The sequence below is a fragment of the Calliphora vicina genome, chromosome 1 (assembly GCF_958450345.1).
Source record: "Calliphora vicina chromosome 1, idCalVici1.1, whole genome shotgun sequence".
Classification (NCBI taxonomy): domain Eukaryota; kingdom Metazoa; phylum Arthropoda; class Insecta; order Diptera; family Calliphoridae; genus Calliphora; species Calliphora vicina.
Window position 1 is genome coordinate 53,064,923 of NC_088780.1, and position 19,249 is coordinate 53,084,171.

At 30.3% G+C, this 19,249-nt stretch overlaps 2 protein-coding genes across 2 annotated transcripts; one reads left to right on the plus strand and one right to left on the minus strand.

Annotated features, from left to right (window-relative positions):
* Positions 1–6,729: 6,729 nt before the first annotated feature.
* LOC135964234 (BRCA1-associated protein-like) lies at positions 6,730–14,029 on the plus strand. The gene is made up of 4 exons (XM_065516403.1): positions 6,730–6,962; positions 8,430–8,955; positions 9,023–9,161; positions 14,006–14,029. Exons 1-4 carry the CDS (start codon positions 6,761–6,763, stop codon positions 14,027–14,029), a joined length of 891 nt encoding a protein of 296 aa, XP_065372475.1. The 5' UTR covers positions 6,730–6,760.
* A 107-nt stretch (positions 14,030–14,136) lies between these two features.
* Positions 14,137–18,753, minus strand: LOC135961726 (BRCA1-associated protein). Its single transcript, XM_065513282.1, has 6 exons — positions 18,534–18,753; positions 18,127–18,469; positions 17,894–18,064; positions 15,447–15,613; positions 14,759–15,383; positions 14,137–14,693 (listed from the first exon to the last, which is right to left on the minus strand). Exons 1-6 carry the CDS (start codon positions 18,598–18,600, stop codon positions 14,381–14,383), a joined length of 1,686 nt encoding a protein of 561 aa, XP_065369354.1. The 5' UTR covers positions 18,601–18,753; the 3' UTR covers positions 14,137–14,380.
* Between the last annotated feature and the right edge of the window lie 496 nt (positions 18,754–19,249).

Consider the following 19,249-nt stretch of genomic DNA (forward strand, 5'->3'; position numbering starts at 1 on the left):
ACGTAACTCATTGGATTGTAATCACTCGATTTGAACCCTAGAGGTTTCTATTTAGTTTCATCAGAAAATACAACAGTATTTCATTTCTGTCTCTATCAGTTCAAATGTTCATTGACAAATTGTATAGGAGCTGTAAGATCTTTTTTAAAAATAATAGCTTTTTTCACAGGTCGAGGGTGCTGTGGCTTAATTGGTTAGCGCGTTTGATCATTAAGCATGATATGGTATTTGTGGCCTGGGTTCGATTCCCAGCCGCTGCCAATCAACAACATCAGTTTATAATAATTATTAGTTTACTAATAACTAATATTTATCACAGCGCCCTCCTTCGGTGGTATAACACTAAAACGCCACCGAAGTAAAATAATTAAATAAAGGTTGTTGGCTTGACTAATGCGCCATCTCACCACCACAGGCGCTGCAACCTGCACTAATAATAAACATAACGCGCAATTGCAGAGTTGTCAATTAAAAAGCTTTTCTTCTCCTTTCACCACCTTTTCTTCTACACTCTATCCCCTTTCCAAAGAAAGTAACACAATCATATATATGCATATTAATTGCCTGAGTGTTACTTCTCTTTTTTTTTTAAAAAAAAAAAAAAAAAAAAAACACTTAGAGAACAAATTTCCAATTTTAGATTATTTATAACCTCCCGGTGAGCCATTTTTGGGGATTTCTTAAATGCTCTTCCTATTAAATTATCTTGTCTTGTAGTAGTTTTACCCGGTCTTCCTCTCAAGTGTTGAGTTTTTACAAGACTATGCTCAAGGCAAATTAATATAAATATTTTAAGAATTTGTTTAAACAAATTTGTTAAAGTTTGGAATTACAGTTTTAACAATGGTAAAAACAAGTTTACCTATTTTGGCCTAATTAAACAGAAATGTATTTTAGAATCTTAGGAAGGTATAGACTTACATTACTAAAATTTCTGAAAACATATAAAACATTTTGTTTCGGGGAAATTATTAATAACTAGTTGAAAAGCCTTTCAAAGCCAGGCAAATCATCAAAGTCGAAAAATCCAAACAGGTTTTAATAAATAAAAGATTGTTAAGAATTTTTTAATGATTTTTAAGGAAGAACAATTTTATTTACAGAATGAAATAATACACACTTTAATTTACAATCAAATAAGCCTAATTGACAGAATGATACATAACAAAAAGCCATAACTAAAATTGATAAAAATTTACTTTAGTTACTTCGATTTAAACCAAATACATATGTACTATGTATGAATAATTTTCATAAGTTAACAAAAAATAATCAAATAATTTCTTTATAGACAATATTCTTTGAGAATACTGTGGGACTGCCTTCACATCTTCATGAATCACTTTCACACTAACATCATGTAGGGATCTTGCTCTAGAAAATGCAACATACATTTGGCCATGGCTAAAAACTGTTTTATGAAGATAGTTCACCACCTTTTCCAACGTCTGACCTTGTGCTTTATTTATTGTTCTGGAAAATGCCAGCCTTATGGGGAATTAAGTTCTGCGCAAAACGAATGGGAGGTCTGGATTAATAGGAGCCAGGTCAATCCTCGGGATAAATGCGGGACTTCCTTCGGCAGTGTCAGTCAGGATATTTGAACATTTGAGGTTTTTCGAAAGTTTGGTCACCTGAAATCTTGTACGGAGTCCTCTCCTCGTATTTAATTTCCGCAGAAGCATTACAATAGTACCGACATTGAGGTTTAATTTGAGGCAGCATACCAGATGGTGAGCGGCTGGATAGTTTTCTCTTTCGGCTATGCTATCACATTCTGTGAATACTCTAGTATGTGGAACGCTCGGCCTGTAAAAATTTTAACACTATTGTAAAAGAATTAAATTTTTCACCAAAAATGCTCTTTACAATTGAGTCTTGAACCATCATTTCATTTAGAATTTCAATAACAAACTCCGATTTTAGATCTCCACTGCAAATTTTTCAAAGCCAATGTCGTGTCCACTGCTCGGATGTTGGTTTTAGTGGTACAATTTTTGACCAGATAACTGAGTACTTCATTGAAGTTTGTACAACAGCGGCCCTGTGAGCATGTGGCACCACATTGGCCACATGTCGAAAATCTCCTCCAAGCAGCAAGACCTTGCCCCCAAAGGGATTTTTTTTCAGTAATGTTTTTAATAATTTATCAACAGAATTAAGTGCGTGATTGGGTGCCATTGTTGCCTCGTCCCATATTATAAGTTTCGCTTTTTAATTTTGTTGGGCATCATTTGTATTTGATCTCATACTTGAGGTTGAGGTGCTCCGTTACGGCACTGGAAGTTTAAATTGAGAGTGATAGGTACGTTCTCCTTTCAAAAGAATTGCCGCTATTCCTGTCCATCGTACAGGAAATACTACGTCACCCTTTCCCTTGATCATGCTTAGGAAGGTTTTGTATAAAAAAAAGTTTGAACCATTCTGTTGAACATATATTGCATCCATTACTGTATGAAATACTCTTGTCTGTTCAATATTCAAAGACGATTCAAGCTTGCACCCCTCAGATTTCTCTTGCGTTATATTAAAAACATCTTGTATATCCATAGGACATAAAATGTGGCTCCGTTAGGACTATCCACATGGCCAATACTACTTGCATATCCGTTATTCCCTTCATCGGTCTTACATAGGGAGGTTTATGGCCACAATCAATAGCACCGTGTGCCGCCCATAGACCAAAAATAAAAAATGTAAAATTTCAGCTTTTTATGTTGTGAAAAAGTAAAATGCCCTTACAAAACATACGCTCACAGGCCGAAATTCAAAAATCTGGATCTTTCGCAGAGAAAGTATATTAAGTATGCCAAATTCCAGCTTCCTATATCATCAGATGGCTTCAGAATGTTGCGGAAAGAGAATATGACATACATACAAACATCCGGACATACTAAGAAATTATATATGTACTATATAGATTTGAGTATTTTTCTACCGATTTTTATACATATTTAATAAGACAATTCACCATTGATTACGATTTCATATTAACGTTTCCAAAAATGTATATATTTCTTTGTTAAGCATTTTAGGGCTGATCAAGATTTTACATTAAAAGGACAGATAATTTTGGAACATTAATACTTATAGATGGAAAATGGGTAAAAATCCAATTGGTAAATACCCGGTAAAATGGGTAAATTGTGTAAAAATGGGTAAATACCCAGGTGTTTACTAAAAATGTGGGTAAAAACTATCTTGAAGATTATATGGAGCAGAAAAACATTGGATGGTTCAAGAGAATGATTTTTTTTTATTTAATTTTATAAAGAAAAAGAAAAAAATGTACATAGTAGTTGTAAAATAAAGGCATGAAGACTTGTTATTCACTGTCGCTGAAACTTTCAATATTAATTTCACATGGGAAATAATCAAAAATAGCATGAGGTGTCGATATGTCAGTGAAGAATATATTATTCCAGTAGAAGTGGATTGTATATCATCAAATGATTCGGAAGAACTGATCAAATATTTATTCGAAATTACTTTCTTACTCGGTAATTTGTAAAAGGGTTGTAAGTCCTGGAAAAATTGTACCCAGAGTGGGTGATTCACAATTGAAAAGGGTGTTCCGGAAACAATAATGGCCTTGGCTAGTTTCTCATTTAGGCTTTCAGTAGTTTTTGGGCATGTGAGTGAGAGTGAATTTGGAGAATTTGAAGAACTTACACTATCACTGTATTCAAATGAATTCTCAGTTAAAACTTTTTCGGGTGTTTTACCAATTTCCCTTTTGGCCATACTAGGACATTTTAGACAATTTATTAAATGTTTGGACCATTTTATTTATATTTGGCCATTTATAAATTGTCTCACAATATTTGCAAATCACAGTGTTTGAATCACTGGCATTTGTAGAAAAATGTTTCCATATTTTTTCATTACTTGGTCTTCCGATGATAAAACCTAAAAACTATTTATGTAAATTTGTTGCATTTTACAACTACTAGCACAATAAACACATACCTTCTCGCTGAATTACAAATTTAATTCGCCTTTTTGAATGTTTTTTAGTTTCTAATATGAATAAAAATATTTTTAGGTTTGATTGACATTCAGTTTTTGAAAATATTTTGATATTAAAATCATTTTATAAATACCCAAAAAAAAGATTAAAAAAAGAAATGTACCTGGTATTTACCCATACATCGGGTAAATACCGGGTAGAATCCCATCTATATTTATACTAAAACATGAAAGGTTTTAGATCAAAAGTAGCGATCCAATTTACTGGTGGTAAACTTTATTTAATTTTAAAAGTAATGTTCAACTGTTGTAAACTATCTATTAACAAGGTTTCAGATAGATGAAATAGTATAACCTTTAACTTTAAGACCCATTTAATACGTGTCATTTGAGATGACCAAGGGTCATCTTTTGAATGTTGCAAGGAATAAATTAACAAAATTGTTACAAACATCCCTTGCTATCCCAGAAGAGCCTGCGTTGAATATAATTACATCTCCTTAACCCTTGTGACACCTTGTATTTTTTTTCTTAAAGCTACAAAAAAAGAAACGAAATCATTAACAAGGGTGGTTTGGTTAATATTTTTTATAAAAAATTAAGGGAGTTACATTTAAATCTTATCATTAACCCCTTAAGCAATAACCCCTCAATATGTATATTTTTATATGTACGAGTAGGTATATTTCTTAAGGAAGTGTCTGCATGTACAATGTTCATTACTTTGTTTTTTGCATCCTTTTTTTTAATGACTTACCCAACCCATTTTTTACCAATATCTAATGATTTGATTATGCAAATCATCGTTATTGTAATTCTATCGATCGATTATTGTGTTTTCTTAAGACTATTTATTGATTGTAAGAAAATTTAAAAAAAAAAATTGTATATTGATCCTGGTTGGATTATTTGTTCCTGTCATTATTATTATTTTTTGCATAATAATTCATATGTCCTCTTTCTTGTCATGTCATAGATCATTTCTTTCTATTATTGAAATGATTTATTAAAATAAATATTTAAACTATTAGTTATTGTTATGGATGATCTCTTAAAGACGCTTTTCTTTATTGTAAGTTTTTGTTGGGACTGAAATGTAAAATTTTTACTTCAAAGTCACTTACAGCTGTTCAAATAATTTGATGATTGAATAAAAGGAAATTGATTTATTTCTGTTGTGTATTTGTGGAATGTAATATTGTAATTTAAATTTTTATATTACTTAAAATATATTACAGGGATATGTGAATTAGAGCCATAATTGTTTTGAATCGCAAAATGTGAAATATAAATTTGTTCAGTCAGCAAACTATTTTGTGTCAATGTTGTGTTCCTGTCCACACAAGAAAAATTTATTGATGGCTAGTAAAAACGAGGGGTCAAGCACCGATAACGGTTTATTAATTTCTACAGGTTTTTTCCGATTATTTTGGCATAAAGTCATTTTTTTTTTTGTTTAAGTATTTTAAAATTTTGTTGATTTTTAATTTTTAAACACCCTAGTTAGAAAAAAAATATTTAACTTTAACATGTGGACCAATACTGTTCTGTTTGCGCGCTGTTAAAGAAAGCTTATTATGTACCACACGTTTTGTGTAAAATTGGCGGGGAAAATTTTGCAACTTTGATTGTTTGTTCTGGCGAAAGTTTACACAAAAGTGAAAAGGATTAATATGGAAAACGTTTGTCCCGGTATGTAAAAGTATAGGTTATCAATGTTTGTGACGTTGTTATGTGTTTTTGTCCAATTGTACCGTGTTTTGTTTATATGTATTTATAGAATGAGGTGTAGTTGTGTTTCGTGGATCAGTACTTTTGCATGGCAAAGCGTTGCAAAAAGTTGTAAATGAGAAGTTATTATCCAAAGTGTGCAGATTAATAAGAAACTAATCCTTTTTGTCCGAATCCACACGTTTTCGAAAAACGTCATGTTTCGAACATTTTGACACGTTTAGTGGAAACGTCAAAATGTCAGCCAGATCGGTTATATGGCAGCTATATGAAATAGTGCTCCAAATCATATGAAACTTTGTAGGTCATCTTAGGAACATAAAAAATGTATACAAATCAAATTTTACTTCAATAGCTTTATAAACAAAAAAGTTGGGGTAAATCGGTCGGAATGGCCAGATCGGCTATATGACAGCTATATGAAATAGTGCCCCAAATCATATGAAACTTCGTAGGTCATCTTAGGGACATAAAAAATTAATACAAATCAAATTTCACTTCAATAGCTTTATAAACAAAAAAGTTGGGGCAAATCGGCCAGATCGGCTATATAGCAGCTATATGAAATAGTGCCCCAAATCATATGAAACTTGGCAGTATAAAAAATTTATACAAACCAAATTTCAATTCAATTGCTTTTAAATTAGAGTTTATGCCAAAAAGAACGTAAAAAAACCAGTGTGCAAACGTTGTGTAGACAGATGAGTGATTTGGGGATTTTAACAAAATTTGACACTAGCTTATTAATAAACCGTAACTTTGGTATCACTAAAACCGATAATACTATTCCAGTTTAAAAACTGAGTAATCTATAACCATTTTCCAGTTTAATTAAAACGCGGATTAAATGACATTACAAAAGTAAAAACGTAAACAGATTAAAGATAAAATTGTTTGAAAATATATATACCTATATGTACATAAGTTTGAATTTCTTACACATATTTCTTTTAATTTCAAAATAATGGATACAAGTGTAGAAATTTTCCATGCAACCTGCCTGATGACCTGGAACACTTACAACTGTCCCGTGTGTTATTACATCAAAAATCCGGATTTAATGAAAAACTCCGCCTGCATGGAGTGCGATGGCAACGAATCACTGTGGTTTTGTATTATTTGTGCACATGTTGGTTGCGGTCGTGGGATGCAGGGACATGCTTTGGAACATTATAGGGAAACTAAACATAAATATGTCATGGAATTGCAGGGATTCCAAGTATGGGATTATAAAATGGAAAGGTTTTTGCATAAATTAAATGGTTAGTAGGTAGATAGATGTGTTTTTATATACAGTAGATGTAAAGAAGTCAGAGAAGTACGTAGTCAGTTAAACTCTATCAATTTCTGGATTAAATCATACTACTGAGGATCAGTCCACATTTGTCTTTGGCTTCCATATATGATCCACATCGGAGAATAACTATAACAACCATAAAACTTTTGTAAATATCATTATTAAGACGAATTTATACAAAAACAAGTAAGAAACAAAAACAAGGGTATATAATATTCGGCTGTGCCGAATCTTATATACCCTTCATCAAATTATACTTCAAAATACAAATTTTAAATGTTTTTAGGTAAAAAAAAATTATATTTTTTTCCAAAGTTGATTTTTTCATTTTTTGGAAAATAAAAAATTTCGAATTCTTATTTTAAATTTTTTAAATTTAAAAAAAAATTTTTGGTTTTTTAAATTTGTTTTTTTGGACCGATTTTGCTGATTTTAAATAGGAAGCTTCTTGAAATCCAGTTTTTTCATTATATCTCAGCCATTTATGTGCCGATTTTGTCGATTTTAAATAGCAATCGAGCCGGATGAATTCCGACATATTGATGTATGATGTATTTAAGTTATTTGGGGGCACCGGAAAGTTGATTTCAACATACAGACGGACAGACGGACATGGCTATATCGACTTCGCTATATATAACGATCCAGAATTTACATACTTTGTGGGGTCGCAAATGAAAAATGTAGAAATTAAAAACGGAATGACAAACTTATATGTATATACCCTTCTCACGAAGGTGAAGGGTATAATAAACATCAAATATATAGATATCAACGCACAATATTTTATGACGATCATCTATTAATATATCATAGCTCCTATATAAGGCCCACATCCGAAAAATATATTAACGATATCGATAAAAAATTTAACACAAATTTTATTCAAGTATGCATAAATCTTACTACTTTTTTGTGACAAATTCTGGATCTAGATTCTGGATTCTTATACAATTCTAAGACCTTCTAGCTATGCCTGTCTGCTTCTCTTTTAAACGAACGATAGAACCTAGAGGAACGGATGTATAGTGTGAAGTATTCCCGATAATATTATTTGCTGATAAAAAAATATTGGTGTTAAAAATTGGCGAAATCGGTCCAAACAAAAAAAAAATGTAGAACAAAATGTCCATCCGATGTTTAAAAACAATTAAAATACAAGGGGGTTACTCCATAATTCGATTTGAGAGGAAATCGTTTCGAATTGCAATGTATTTAACACACAATTTCGAACATTTTCGTTTTCGAATTGAGTTAGAAAGATAAAAAAGAATATCAACGGTTGGAGCAATATAAAATATTTCATGATTTCGACATGTAATTCTGATACGATTTGAGTACTAAATGTTGGCTTTTTGACTAAATTATTTTACCGCCAAACTAGTATAGAAATTGAACTTACACACTTTAATTTTTTTCTCTACATTTCTAGCTCAGGATCAACGGCTCGATAATTTTCACACATACAACGAGGCGAATGCCGAAAATGTTTGTTCATGTCCCGTATGTCAACACATTCGCACTCCCAAATTTCTGAAACAATCTGTTTGTATGGAATGCGAAGAAGACCAAACGCCAGCTCTATGGATTTGCTTGTCGTGTAGTCATATCGGTTGTGGCAGACAAAACAATCGTCATGCCCTTATGCATTTTACCAAAACCAAGCATCCCTACTCCATGTGTTTGAATAATTTCAGTATTTGGGATTACAAAGAGCAAAAATATCTGCACCGGCAATTACACGAGACAATTGCTGTTAAATCCGAACTGGCTGAGTTTGAAGGTGAACGTTTAAAAGAGGATTTTGAGAAACGTATGGATCGTTTGGAACATGAATGGCGAGAATTTAGTAAACTAACGGAGGCCAATAGAAAAATGATAACCATCGAGGAACGTTTACTAACTTTAACAGATGAGAAGAAAGTACTGGAAGAAAAACTGTATGAACATGATGCAAAGTAAGTGGGAAGAAAGTCCTCTAAAACAAATATGTACAATATTCTATATATTTTATTCTTAATGCAGATTAAACGAGTTACTTACACAATTTTCGGGAAATCGTGAATATTCCAGCACTCCATCGAACAATTCTACTTCAGTAGTAGCTGATACTTCCGCAAATGTTTGCTCGAAGAATATCAAACTGGATCAAAATCAAGAAGATGTAAGAATTTCTACATCCCTTCCTAGTCCCACTCGGACCTCTATAAATTTTAAACAAAACGAATTTATTTCAATAATTATTTTAGGACTTTTTGTTTATTATTTTTTTAGGTTATTTTTGCAAAAACTTGCTGAGAGTATTATGAATTTATTGTAATTTATACATAATTAAAATTTTTCTCTGCTCTATTCTCGTACTAGTTAGATTTACTGATTAAAGAAATAATGAAATTTTGAGTGCTTTTACGTTATTCTAACTAAAACCAGCAAATCAGACTGGTAACGGTTCAGAGTAACTCCTATCATAACTATTATCATCGTCATTGTTATTTATTATTTGTATCATTTACTTATAGTTTTATTGTAAGTTAATTTAATAAATGTAATACAAAGGAATAACAATAAATTTTGTATATGATTTTTGAATGGGTCACAAATTCTATTAAAAACAATATACTAAATCGATGGCTTAATATAAAAAAGGCGTAACTCGATTTTTGTTGTTACTTTAGAGAAGAAGGAAAAAACTCTTGTGTCTAAAATCCATAAAATTTTAGACACAAAAAAAGTTTTAATGCAATTTTTAATAAGAAGAGACATCACATTTTATTTCTCATTTAAAATTAATTTATTTTTTTTTATTTTAATGAAGTTATTTAATATAACCCTTTTTTTCATTGATATTTTTTAAAAAAATACGCCTTTTTTATATTAAACCATTTCAAAAAAATGGAAAATTACACTCAGATTTTTTTACACTTTTAAAAAACAAAAACAAGAAAAACAAGTAAGAGAGCTATATTCGGCTGTGCCGTTTCTTAGATACCCTTCACCAAATTATACTTAAAAATCAGGCATGTGATGAAAAACGATCGTTTTCAAAACTGAAATCAATTTCAAAAACGATGAATTTCGATTGATTTTATATTAAACTAGCTGACCCGACAGACGTACGGTGCTTCGATACATGGACAAAAATACCAGAAAAAAAAGTTATTCCGAAGAGAAAAAAGTTATAGTGTTAGATTCGTAACTAAATAACTAACACAAATTTTATAAAAAAAAATGTTTAACTCGTAACGTATCCGCTAGATGGCACCAAAGTCAGAACAATATATTGATAAAAACTCTAAGATAAAAAAGTGTTTTTTTATGTTTTAGAAAAATAATTGCCAAAAATTTACTTTTCCAAAAATTTGATTATTTTTTTTTGCATTTGATAGGTGAATATATAGGCTACATTTTCGATGTTTAATTGTGGACTAGAGAAAATATTAAAAATCACGTATTTTTTCTGTGGGTTAAATTGTTTTTTTTGAACTTTAATTTTTTTTATTTTTGGAGTACCTATGATACTACCTTTAAAGGTTAAAAAATAAATCCACCACATTTTGAGTATAATATACATATATACGCAGTTAAAAATAGGGCTAAATGGCATTTTTATAACTTCGAAATATATTCCTTTACATAAATAGCTATATTTTTTTTGTTTAGCTATATTTTCACTATTTTTTTGGATTATAATTTGTAAATAACCAAAAACTTAAAACTTTTTACATATCTTTGCTAAGTCCATGACTTACAGCCTTTCGAAATTGCCTAATTCTGAGCAAAAAATATTGATTTTAACTAAGTTTGAATAAAAATACCCCCAAAAAAGTATATTTTTTCCTTTTTTTATTACCTTGTATACTGCTCTATAAAAATTAAAAACAGATCCACCATATTTTGATCAGAACTGTATTTTTTTTGATTTCTTTGGAACCCCTAAAAATGTCAATTTTATATTGGTTTCACTATCGCTGTTTATTTGTTACATCATGTTTAATTCATTTTACTCACTTTCAGATGTTCAAATAACTTGAGATTCTGAACGAGTATTTAAATTTTATTAAATTTTGAAGTATTTTGTGCAAAACTTTATTTTTTTTTTTGTTATTTTTTAATCGTTTGGAGTGATAAACTACTTGTAAAACAATCATATATTGGTTATAAATCAATGACAATTTGCTATTAAAACATTTCAATAAAAAAAATTAATTTGAATTCCTGTATGTAGACTAGGGTAAAAGTTTCAGAGTATATTTAGAATTATCTGGACTATAATATTCTAATTAAGTTTTGCTTAAAATTCATAAGAGTAAGAAAATAGAGCTCATTGGCCTAAAAATTGCCAAATAATTGGTTTTTCTCGAAAATTTCAAAATTTAAATCGCAGGTACGGAAAAACTATAAGAGATATTTTCATAATTTTGAAAATGGAGTTTTGAAACTGCCGTTAAAAAAATTAAATTTTTTTGTTCATACCTAAGAATAGGTTAACGGTATCCTACGAAGACAAAAACTCATATACAAGTAAATATGGACATATTTTAAGTAAAAATGAGCTTTTATTTTAATATTTCTCAAAATATGTTAATTTTGTTCCAACATTTCTTGTTCTAGTGGCCTGAGACACGTTAATGGCCTGGCGAATTTTTAATAACTTTAAAATTTTTTAACCGATTTCTGTTTTTTATGTCTCATTAGAACGACAATTACGTACACATTTCGATTCTTTTAAATTGAATTACAAAAGTAATTTTTTAATGGGAAAATTTTTACAAAAACTGAAAAAAATGAATTTTTTCCCCTTGTAAATGCATCTCAAAACTTCAGAGGGCTTGCGGCACGTCTTAACCCCAACCGATTTACCTAAAATTTTTTCAGGATGATTTTTTTACTAATGTTCACCAAACTGGGGGGTGAGAATGGCCAAAATCCAACTTTCGTTTATTAAGGGCCACCCTAATGTAGACTTTATTGGGCTACTGTACATAGGTATATTTATAGGCGCTTATTTTTAATAATTAGTTCAATAAATTTTAGTTTATTAAATAATTGAGAACATTGAGAACTTTATGAATATAGAAGTACATATATAAGTACAAATATAAGGCATTCAAAATATTTGTAAAAACAATTAATTACAAAAATATTAAATTGTATTTTTTTGTTTAAATTTTAGGTGTTTTTACAAAAGGATATACAGGATTTAAGTGTTTCCTTGCTCCTACTTTATAAAAATAAAAGTTTCTATAACCAAAGAGCCCATTTTTCAATAACTTCAGAAATTTTTTTAATAGAGTCCTTTTTCTGGTGAAAAAAAATAGTTAGGAAATTAGTACGTTGCTTTTTAGTAACTGTACCACATTTTGTTTGCCTATTGACAACTAGAAATGTTTTACTGACATTTTCGTTTTTAAGGATATATGGGAGGTACCATTATCCTTGGGCGGATTTTGCTCAAAATTTCAATTTTGTCTTATGTTTATGACATATAGCCAAATTTTGTTCTACATGGGAGCACTGTGAGAAGTTGTCCTGTCCAAGTTAAAAAAAATGCTTGTGTTCGATTTGTGAGAAGAGGTTTGAAAAGGGTAAAAATAGTTAAAAAGAAAAAAAATGTATTATTGAATGATATTTTTTATTCATATAGGACATAGAATAAAATATACATAGAAGAGCTACTGAGAGACAAAGAACCTAAGTTTGTTGTCAAAAACCTAAGTCTTGCAACAAGAGTATATATCGCACTCGTTCAACAATACTGTATTAACTCAAAATTTTTAAAAATTCACTTTTTGCAAGTAATCAACTAACAACATCAATATCTATCTACTGTAAAAATTTCAACGTATTCCGATTACTCTTTTCACTCGAAAACCACATTTGAGACCATTTTCGTGATAATTAGTGACTACCTTGTATCAACAAAAAGGTATTATTTTGAGTTAATACAAAAATTTAAATAGAAATACATCGTATATTTTCATAAAAAAATGTATTATTTTGAATTGAGCGTTTATTCAAGATAAAAATAATCAAATTGTTTTATTTTAATTTTGTTGTATTTTGAGTTGATACTGTTTTGTTGATAAAATAATACAAAAAAATATCGAGAAGTTTCAGAAAAATGGTATTAACTCAAAAAATAGATTTATTTTGCAAGAAAAACAATGTAAATATATTTTCAAATGGAATTTGCTTAATATGATGTATTCGGATTTTCAAATTCTCTTAAAATGTAATCAGAAACAGTTTTTGGCCTCTACTGAACATTTTAAAATTTTGAGTTAATACAGTATTGTTGAACGAGTGCGATATGTAAATCAATGTAAATATTTTGAGTTTTTATATAATTAATTTAATTTTGGTCTGAAAACATGTGATCACAGATCGAGCTTCTTTTCTTGATTAAACGCTTATTGGCCAAGTTATTACCGATTTTAGAAATTGTGAGTTTTTATATAAAAAATTGTTTTTTTTTTTGTAAGAAATATGAGTGATCACAGATCGAACTCCTCTTCTTGATTAAACGCTTATTGGCCAAGTTATTAGCGAATTTAGATATTTTGAGTTTTTATATAAAAAATCTAATTTTGGTCTGAAATATGATTGATCACAGACCGATGTATTTTGCAGATGTAGTTAATAAGTGGGCGTATTAGTGGAAGTGGACAATTTTTATTTATGTAAAAACTTTTGCGGACTATGTATTGCGAGCATTAAAAAAAAAATTAGTTAAATCGGTCCAGGCGTCCTGCGATTTTTCATTCAGTAAAAACTTATATTGGATTACTATCAGAATTATAAATTACAGTTCCACTGAAGTCTAGAGTTATTTCATGGGGGAAGACATTCGGCTGGCGTTGGTTTGTCAAGTATTGGCCGAGTGAGACTAGGGTCATTTTGGAGCGTAGATCCTATAGATTTTCGTGTGTGGGAATGTCATTCGATATCGAGCAAGAAATATATTACATTTTATTACGAGTATTATTGTAATTACATTCGTAATTGCAGAAACAGTGCATCACTGCAGCTTAACTGCTACTGTGTAAAGCTTATTAGCTGAATTAATTCATTTTTTCTTTTAGTCTCTCTAACATCCTTATATAATATTAAAAAAATCAAGTATTTAAATAAAACAATCATTCTTTTGATGCACAAATAATGATGAAGCTTCAGTTTTGTTATTTGTTTTAAAACACATTTAATAATAAATATAAATATATAAAAAAAATGTTATGAATATTTAGTATAATGATTTGTTGTTGCAGTAATAATAGCTATAGAAAAAAGAGATTTAGCATTTTAATCTTTAAAACTACATCAACCAAATAACCACGAATTGTAACCCATGGGTGCTGCTTTCTTACTTTCCATTATAAGATATATTTAATGCTTTTTCTTGCGACGATTGGCCTTGGCCGAACTGGTAGTGGGAGCTTCTGTTTCGGGCACCATCACAGTACCGCCGGCAATTTCATCTTTCAAATCCGATTCGGCAATTTTACTTTGAGCATGCATATAAAACATTATATCATGTAATTGTTCTTTAATCGAATCCAATTCCAATTCTTTAGACTCTTTGTATTCTTTGTATTGTTGCTCCAGCTGTTTGTATTTGGTGTGCCAGGAGTTTTGATTATTTTGTAAAGCACGTGAAATTTCTTGTTCTTCGGCCAATTGCTTTTGCAATTCTTTGAGTCTGAAAATTAAAAGTAAAATTGTATTAGATTTATTATTTTTTTATTAGAAATAATTACTACTTACTTGTTATTATTCTGTTGCAATTTCCTTTCTACAGTTTGTTTCTCTTTGGTTAATGTTTGTAAACGATGTTCCATAGAATCCATTTTATCTTTCGATTCATCAGCACTGCTGCGAAAATCACGCCATTCTTGTTCCAATCTTTCCATACGCTCTTCATAGTACTTTCTCTGTGTATCCAGTTGGGATGTTAATAAATATGTAAATTCCAATTGAATAGAATCGATTTTTTCTTCGCCCTCATCGTTGGGTGCTTGAGTGGCCACCAATTTGCCATCGGTTTTATTTTGAAATAGACGATGTACGAAGTTATCACCAGCATAGTCCCAAACACTTGAAGTGCCCAATTGCATGGCAAATGTATGATTGGTGGCACGATAATGTGCGGCAGCATGAGCACCTTGATAACGGCCACAGCCAACATGACCACAAATCAAACAGATCCACAAGGAGTCAGTGCCCTCACATTCCATGCAAACGGAATTCTCCATGAGTTCTGGTGTTTGTACGTGACGACAAACGGGACAGGTGGAATCACCCCATTTGATGAGACAGTTGGCGTGAAATGCATGATTACATAGGATGGTGAGAACGCCATCGACACTTTCATCCATGCGCTCGAGACAAACTGAAATGAATTACATGAATAATTAATAATATAATAATTTCAATAAGTTTCTTCAGTTCTTACCTGGACATGTTGGCAGTTCAGTATGGCCTGTAGGCGGTACACCATCTTCACCTCTTTCGATTTCAGAAACCCAAACAGCATGACAAAGTGAGTCGGGCTCTAAAGAATTGTAAGCAGCACCATTATAAGTTTGATAGAATTCTAAAGCTGCAGCATTTGAACGAAATCTGTAAATAATAGTTTTTTAGTGAATATGTTTTATACAAAAATTCCCAGAAATAGATTTTGATGATTCAAAATATATTAAAAAAGTTTTTTATGAGCATAGAAAATGCACATAAAAACAAAAAATATGCACTGAAAAATAAAAAAATTGCATTTCAAAAATGGTTTGTTTCTTGTTTGAAATTCAAAGTTTTATTAAAAAGTTAATATAAAGTACCGAATTCATAAATTAAATTTGGTTATTATAGGATTATATTTCCATGTTAGTGGTTTTATTCATTGAGAAAATATCACATGTATGTATATTAACTTTTAAATATTATTTGAAATAAAAAAATTTTACAATATTTATCTATAGATTAAACTACCTAATACTTAAAATATTTTGTCCTAATTAGTGGCATACTATATTACTGTCTCAATCCATGTGTCCTAATGTTTATAGGATCAGGTGAGAGAATAAGTTTCGGATAATTTTCTCTAAATGTTTCTACTCCATATGGAGCTCTAAAAAAACTTTTTGAAATTATGTTGTCCACATTTTCATATGAATCCCTAATAGTTTCACAAACTCGATGGAGAGTGTGTACCGTTTTCTGGTAAAAAATTACAATGGCTTTTGTAGTTTTGAACACTTATGCCTTGCAATAGTTGACCTATACATGTAAGATCAGAAACGGACAGCTGTCAGCTGTGTCGGTTATTAAAATTAGTCAAATCTGGCAAAAAATTTAAAATTTCAAGATTTTAGATCAATTTGTTAGAAATCTGTTCGATTACGTTTATTAAATAATGGCTTAGGGATCAGATTTTGGAGACAGACAATGTTGTTTGGGAATTTTAAGAGGATTTTTGAGACAGGAAATTTAGTTTTTTTAGCGGTTTTTATTGAGGATAATTTAAAAATATTTCAGGGATTTGTTGTTGCCAATAAAATTGTAATAACTGAACTTTATTATTTATTTTATTTTAATAAAATTTGAAGCTATACATTAATTAATGTTTACAAAAGCCATGTTTTTAATAATTTCGCTAAATTTTTAATGAAAATTAAAAAAGAGCATATTCAATAAAGCAACAAAAAAAGTAAATTTTTTATAAAATTTATTAAATTTACAAATTTCAAGATATTTTCAGCTTTATGAGCAATATCTCATTTTGTAATAGAAAGTATAAAAACAAAATGATACTTTTTCCAAATTAAATGAATTGTTCTTGGACAATTGTAAAGTTTTAGAATAATGTGTGATTTAGTAACTATTTGATGGCCATATTTATATACCGTTAGTGCTAATACAATGGAAACTTTTTTTTTGAAAATTATATTCCTTAATTTCGGTTTGCAAAAACATGATATTTTACCAAAACATATGTTTATGAGGAAAATCTAAACATAATTTTAAAATTAGTTTCTTCTTATAACATCAGTTTCACAATATATTGCGGCGTTTGCTTGCAGACCAGTCGACATCTGTCGAACTCAAAAGCTTGAGAGATTATAGGCCGGGGCACACATTAATAATTAAAGGAGAGTACTATAGGAGACTCTTAGGCAATAGGATATTTCATATTTTTAACAGCCTTCTGTTCTTTTAGCAGGCTCTAAGTTTTGCAGATATTTTCTGAGATTGGATCCCTTATAGTACATTAATTTCCAATATGTTGGCCATTAGACCATTAGCAATATTTGCATGAGCATGTAATGAAATTGTCCATGATTTGAATGAGATTCTCAATAGAGTTTTGAGAGTTTGTATCGGATATTGGTTAACCCTCTGTTAATGAGTGGACATATGGATATAATCGAGAATTATTTCCATTATTTATTTTCGTTTGGGTAACTGAACCATCATTTAACGTATGGGCATTCTATTCCTAGGACAATTAGAAGTCTGGTATAGATATACAGTCGTCATGCCTTTGTCGATTCTTTAATATGTGAGCATACTGAACAAATGCGAATGATTGCCCAATATTCCTACATATTAAACAAATTGAGAAAGGCAAGAAGACCTGTTTTAAATATGTATTTGGAAAAGTTTCCATTGTTTTTTTTTGTCTTCTAGAAATACATAAGTGTTTCTAATTTCTTAATGATACAATTGTGCTGTTAAAAATTATTAATTTTTATACAGATTTATAAAACAAATCATGCAGCATAAACATTTTTTAAATAATTCGAATACCATTTTCAGATTCGTAGATTTACTTTTGTTCATGTTTGGGCACTATTTTTAATACTGTTTGGGGACAGTGAAAATCAGCGAGTTCCATATACTTACTCTAATAAAACCATAAATTGATTGGGACAACCATCTCGCACTATGCGTATGTGTTGTATTTCCGAATGACAAGGAGCCACAAAACTTAACAGGTCATGACAACTTAAACTAGCTGGTACAGCCAAAAGACAGAGTTGATTTGATGGAGCCTCTTTAATTTCCTTGCGTTCACTGCAATACATAACAAAAACTCACATAAACAAAGCAATTAAGAAGGATACTAAACAACCTACTTTTTCTTATATAAATGTATAATGCCGTTTGTCACCTCCACACTAGGATTGCCCGAAAAGAAACCAATTTCCTTGGGAAATTCCGAAGCACACTGGCCCTCCTCTAACGGGGTCGTTTCACGACTACTACTAGAAGTGGGCATTTCTCTTTGTCTCTTCTCGGACAAGGGTTTCTTTTCACTAGCACAACTCATGTCTATAGAATCACTATCCTCCGACCACAATTTATTCGTATACGTTTCAATGGTAATTTGCGACGAATGACGTAAACCACGATCACGTTCGCGTTCTTTTTGCACTCTTGGATTATTTGGATGTTCTGATGATACAGCTCCGGCGCCTCCTAAGAATTGCACAATTTAGACAAATTATATTTAGCTTCAGTAGGCACTTCCAAATAAACTTACCCAAATCCTCACTTATTGGTGAATCGATTTCGATTTTAATCACACAAACAGAAATATTGTGTAGCATTACATTGATATTTTGTTGATAATTTATTATGTGTGCATAGTTTCTGTTTTAGTCTTGTTGATTCTGTCAAAAATTACAATTTATTTTTGCAAAATTACTTTAATTTTTGTGTGTAACAAAGAAACTCAAACCCGCTTTATAGCAGACGACGAAAAATATTACAACAAATTTTTTTATTATTTGCACAATGAGACGTCAAAACAAAATAAAAACAAACAAAACAACTGAGTTGCAACAAATAGTATTAAATGTACTAATAATTGTTTAGTACAAATTTCCAATATTTTGCTACAGACCGCTAGATGTCACTTTTTATTGATGAAAATATAATAAAGACGTTATTACTTGCAATTTGAAATAGATTTATAACATTATTAATGAGAAATCTTAATAATAAAGTCGTATATATGTGATTAAGACCAAACCAATAACATATATGCTTTTGCCATCGATAGTGTAGAAATATTATCTTGTAATTTTAAAAATCTTGAAATGTCCAGTGAATACTATTGTTTGTGGTCTAAGAAGTCTAAACTTTCGATACAACTAATCAATACAATTCATTTTTTAAATTGTTATCAACCAATAACCGGGTAGGCCACACAAACTTTTTTACGAGATAGTTCTAATTGGTCAGGCTAGAATTCCT

Coding starts and splice junctions, on each gene's coding strand:
- LOC135961726 (XM_065513282.1), bottom strand. CDS start 18,600: ATGCTACACAATATTTCTGTTTGTGTGATTAAAATCGAAATCGATTCA. Junction 15,384..15,446: donor TGAACTGCCAACATGTCCAG/GTAAGAACTGAA, acceptor AATTCATTTCAG/TTTGTCTCGAGCGCATGGAT. Junction 14,694..14,758: donor TTGCAACAGAATAATAACAA/GTAAGTAGTAAT, acceptor TTTAATTTTCAG/ACTCAAAGAATTGCAAAAGC.
- LOC135964234 (XM_065516403.1), top strand. CDS start 6,761: ATGAAAAACTCCGCCTGCATGGAGTGCGATGGCAACGAATCACTGTGG. Junction 6,963..8,429: donor GTTTTTGCATAAATTAAATG/GTTAGTAGGTAG, acceptor CTACATTTCTAG/CTCAGGATCAACGGCTCGAT. Junction 8,956..9,022: donor CTGTATGAACATGATGCAAA/GTAAGTGGGAAG, acceptor TTCTTAATGCAG/ATTAAACGAGTTACTTACAC.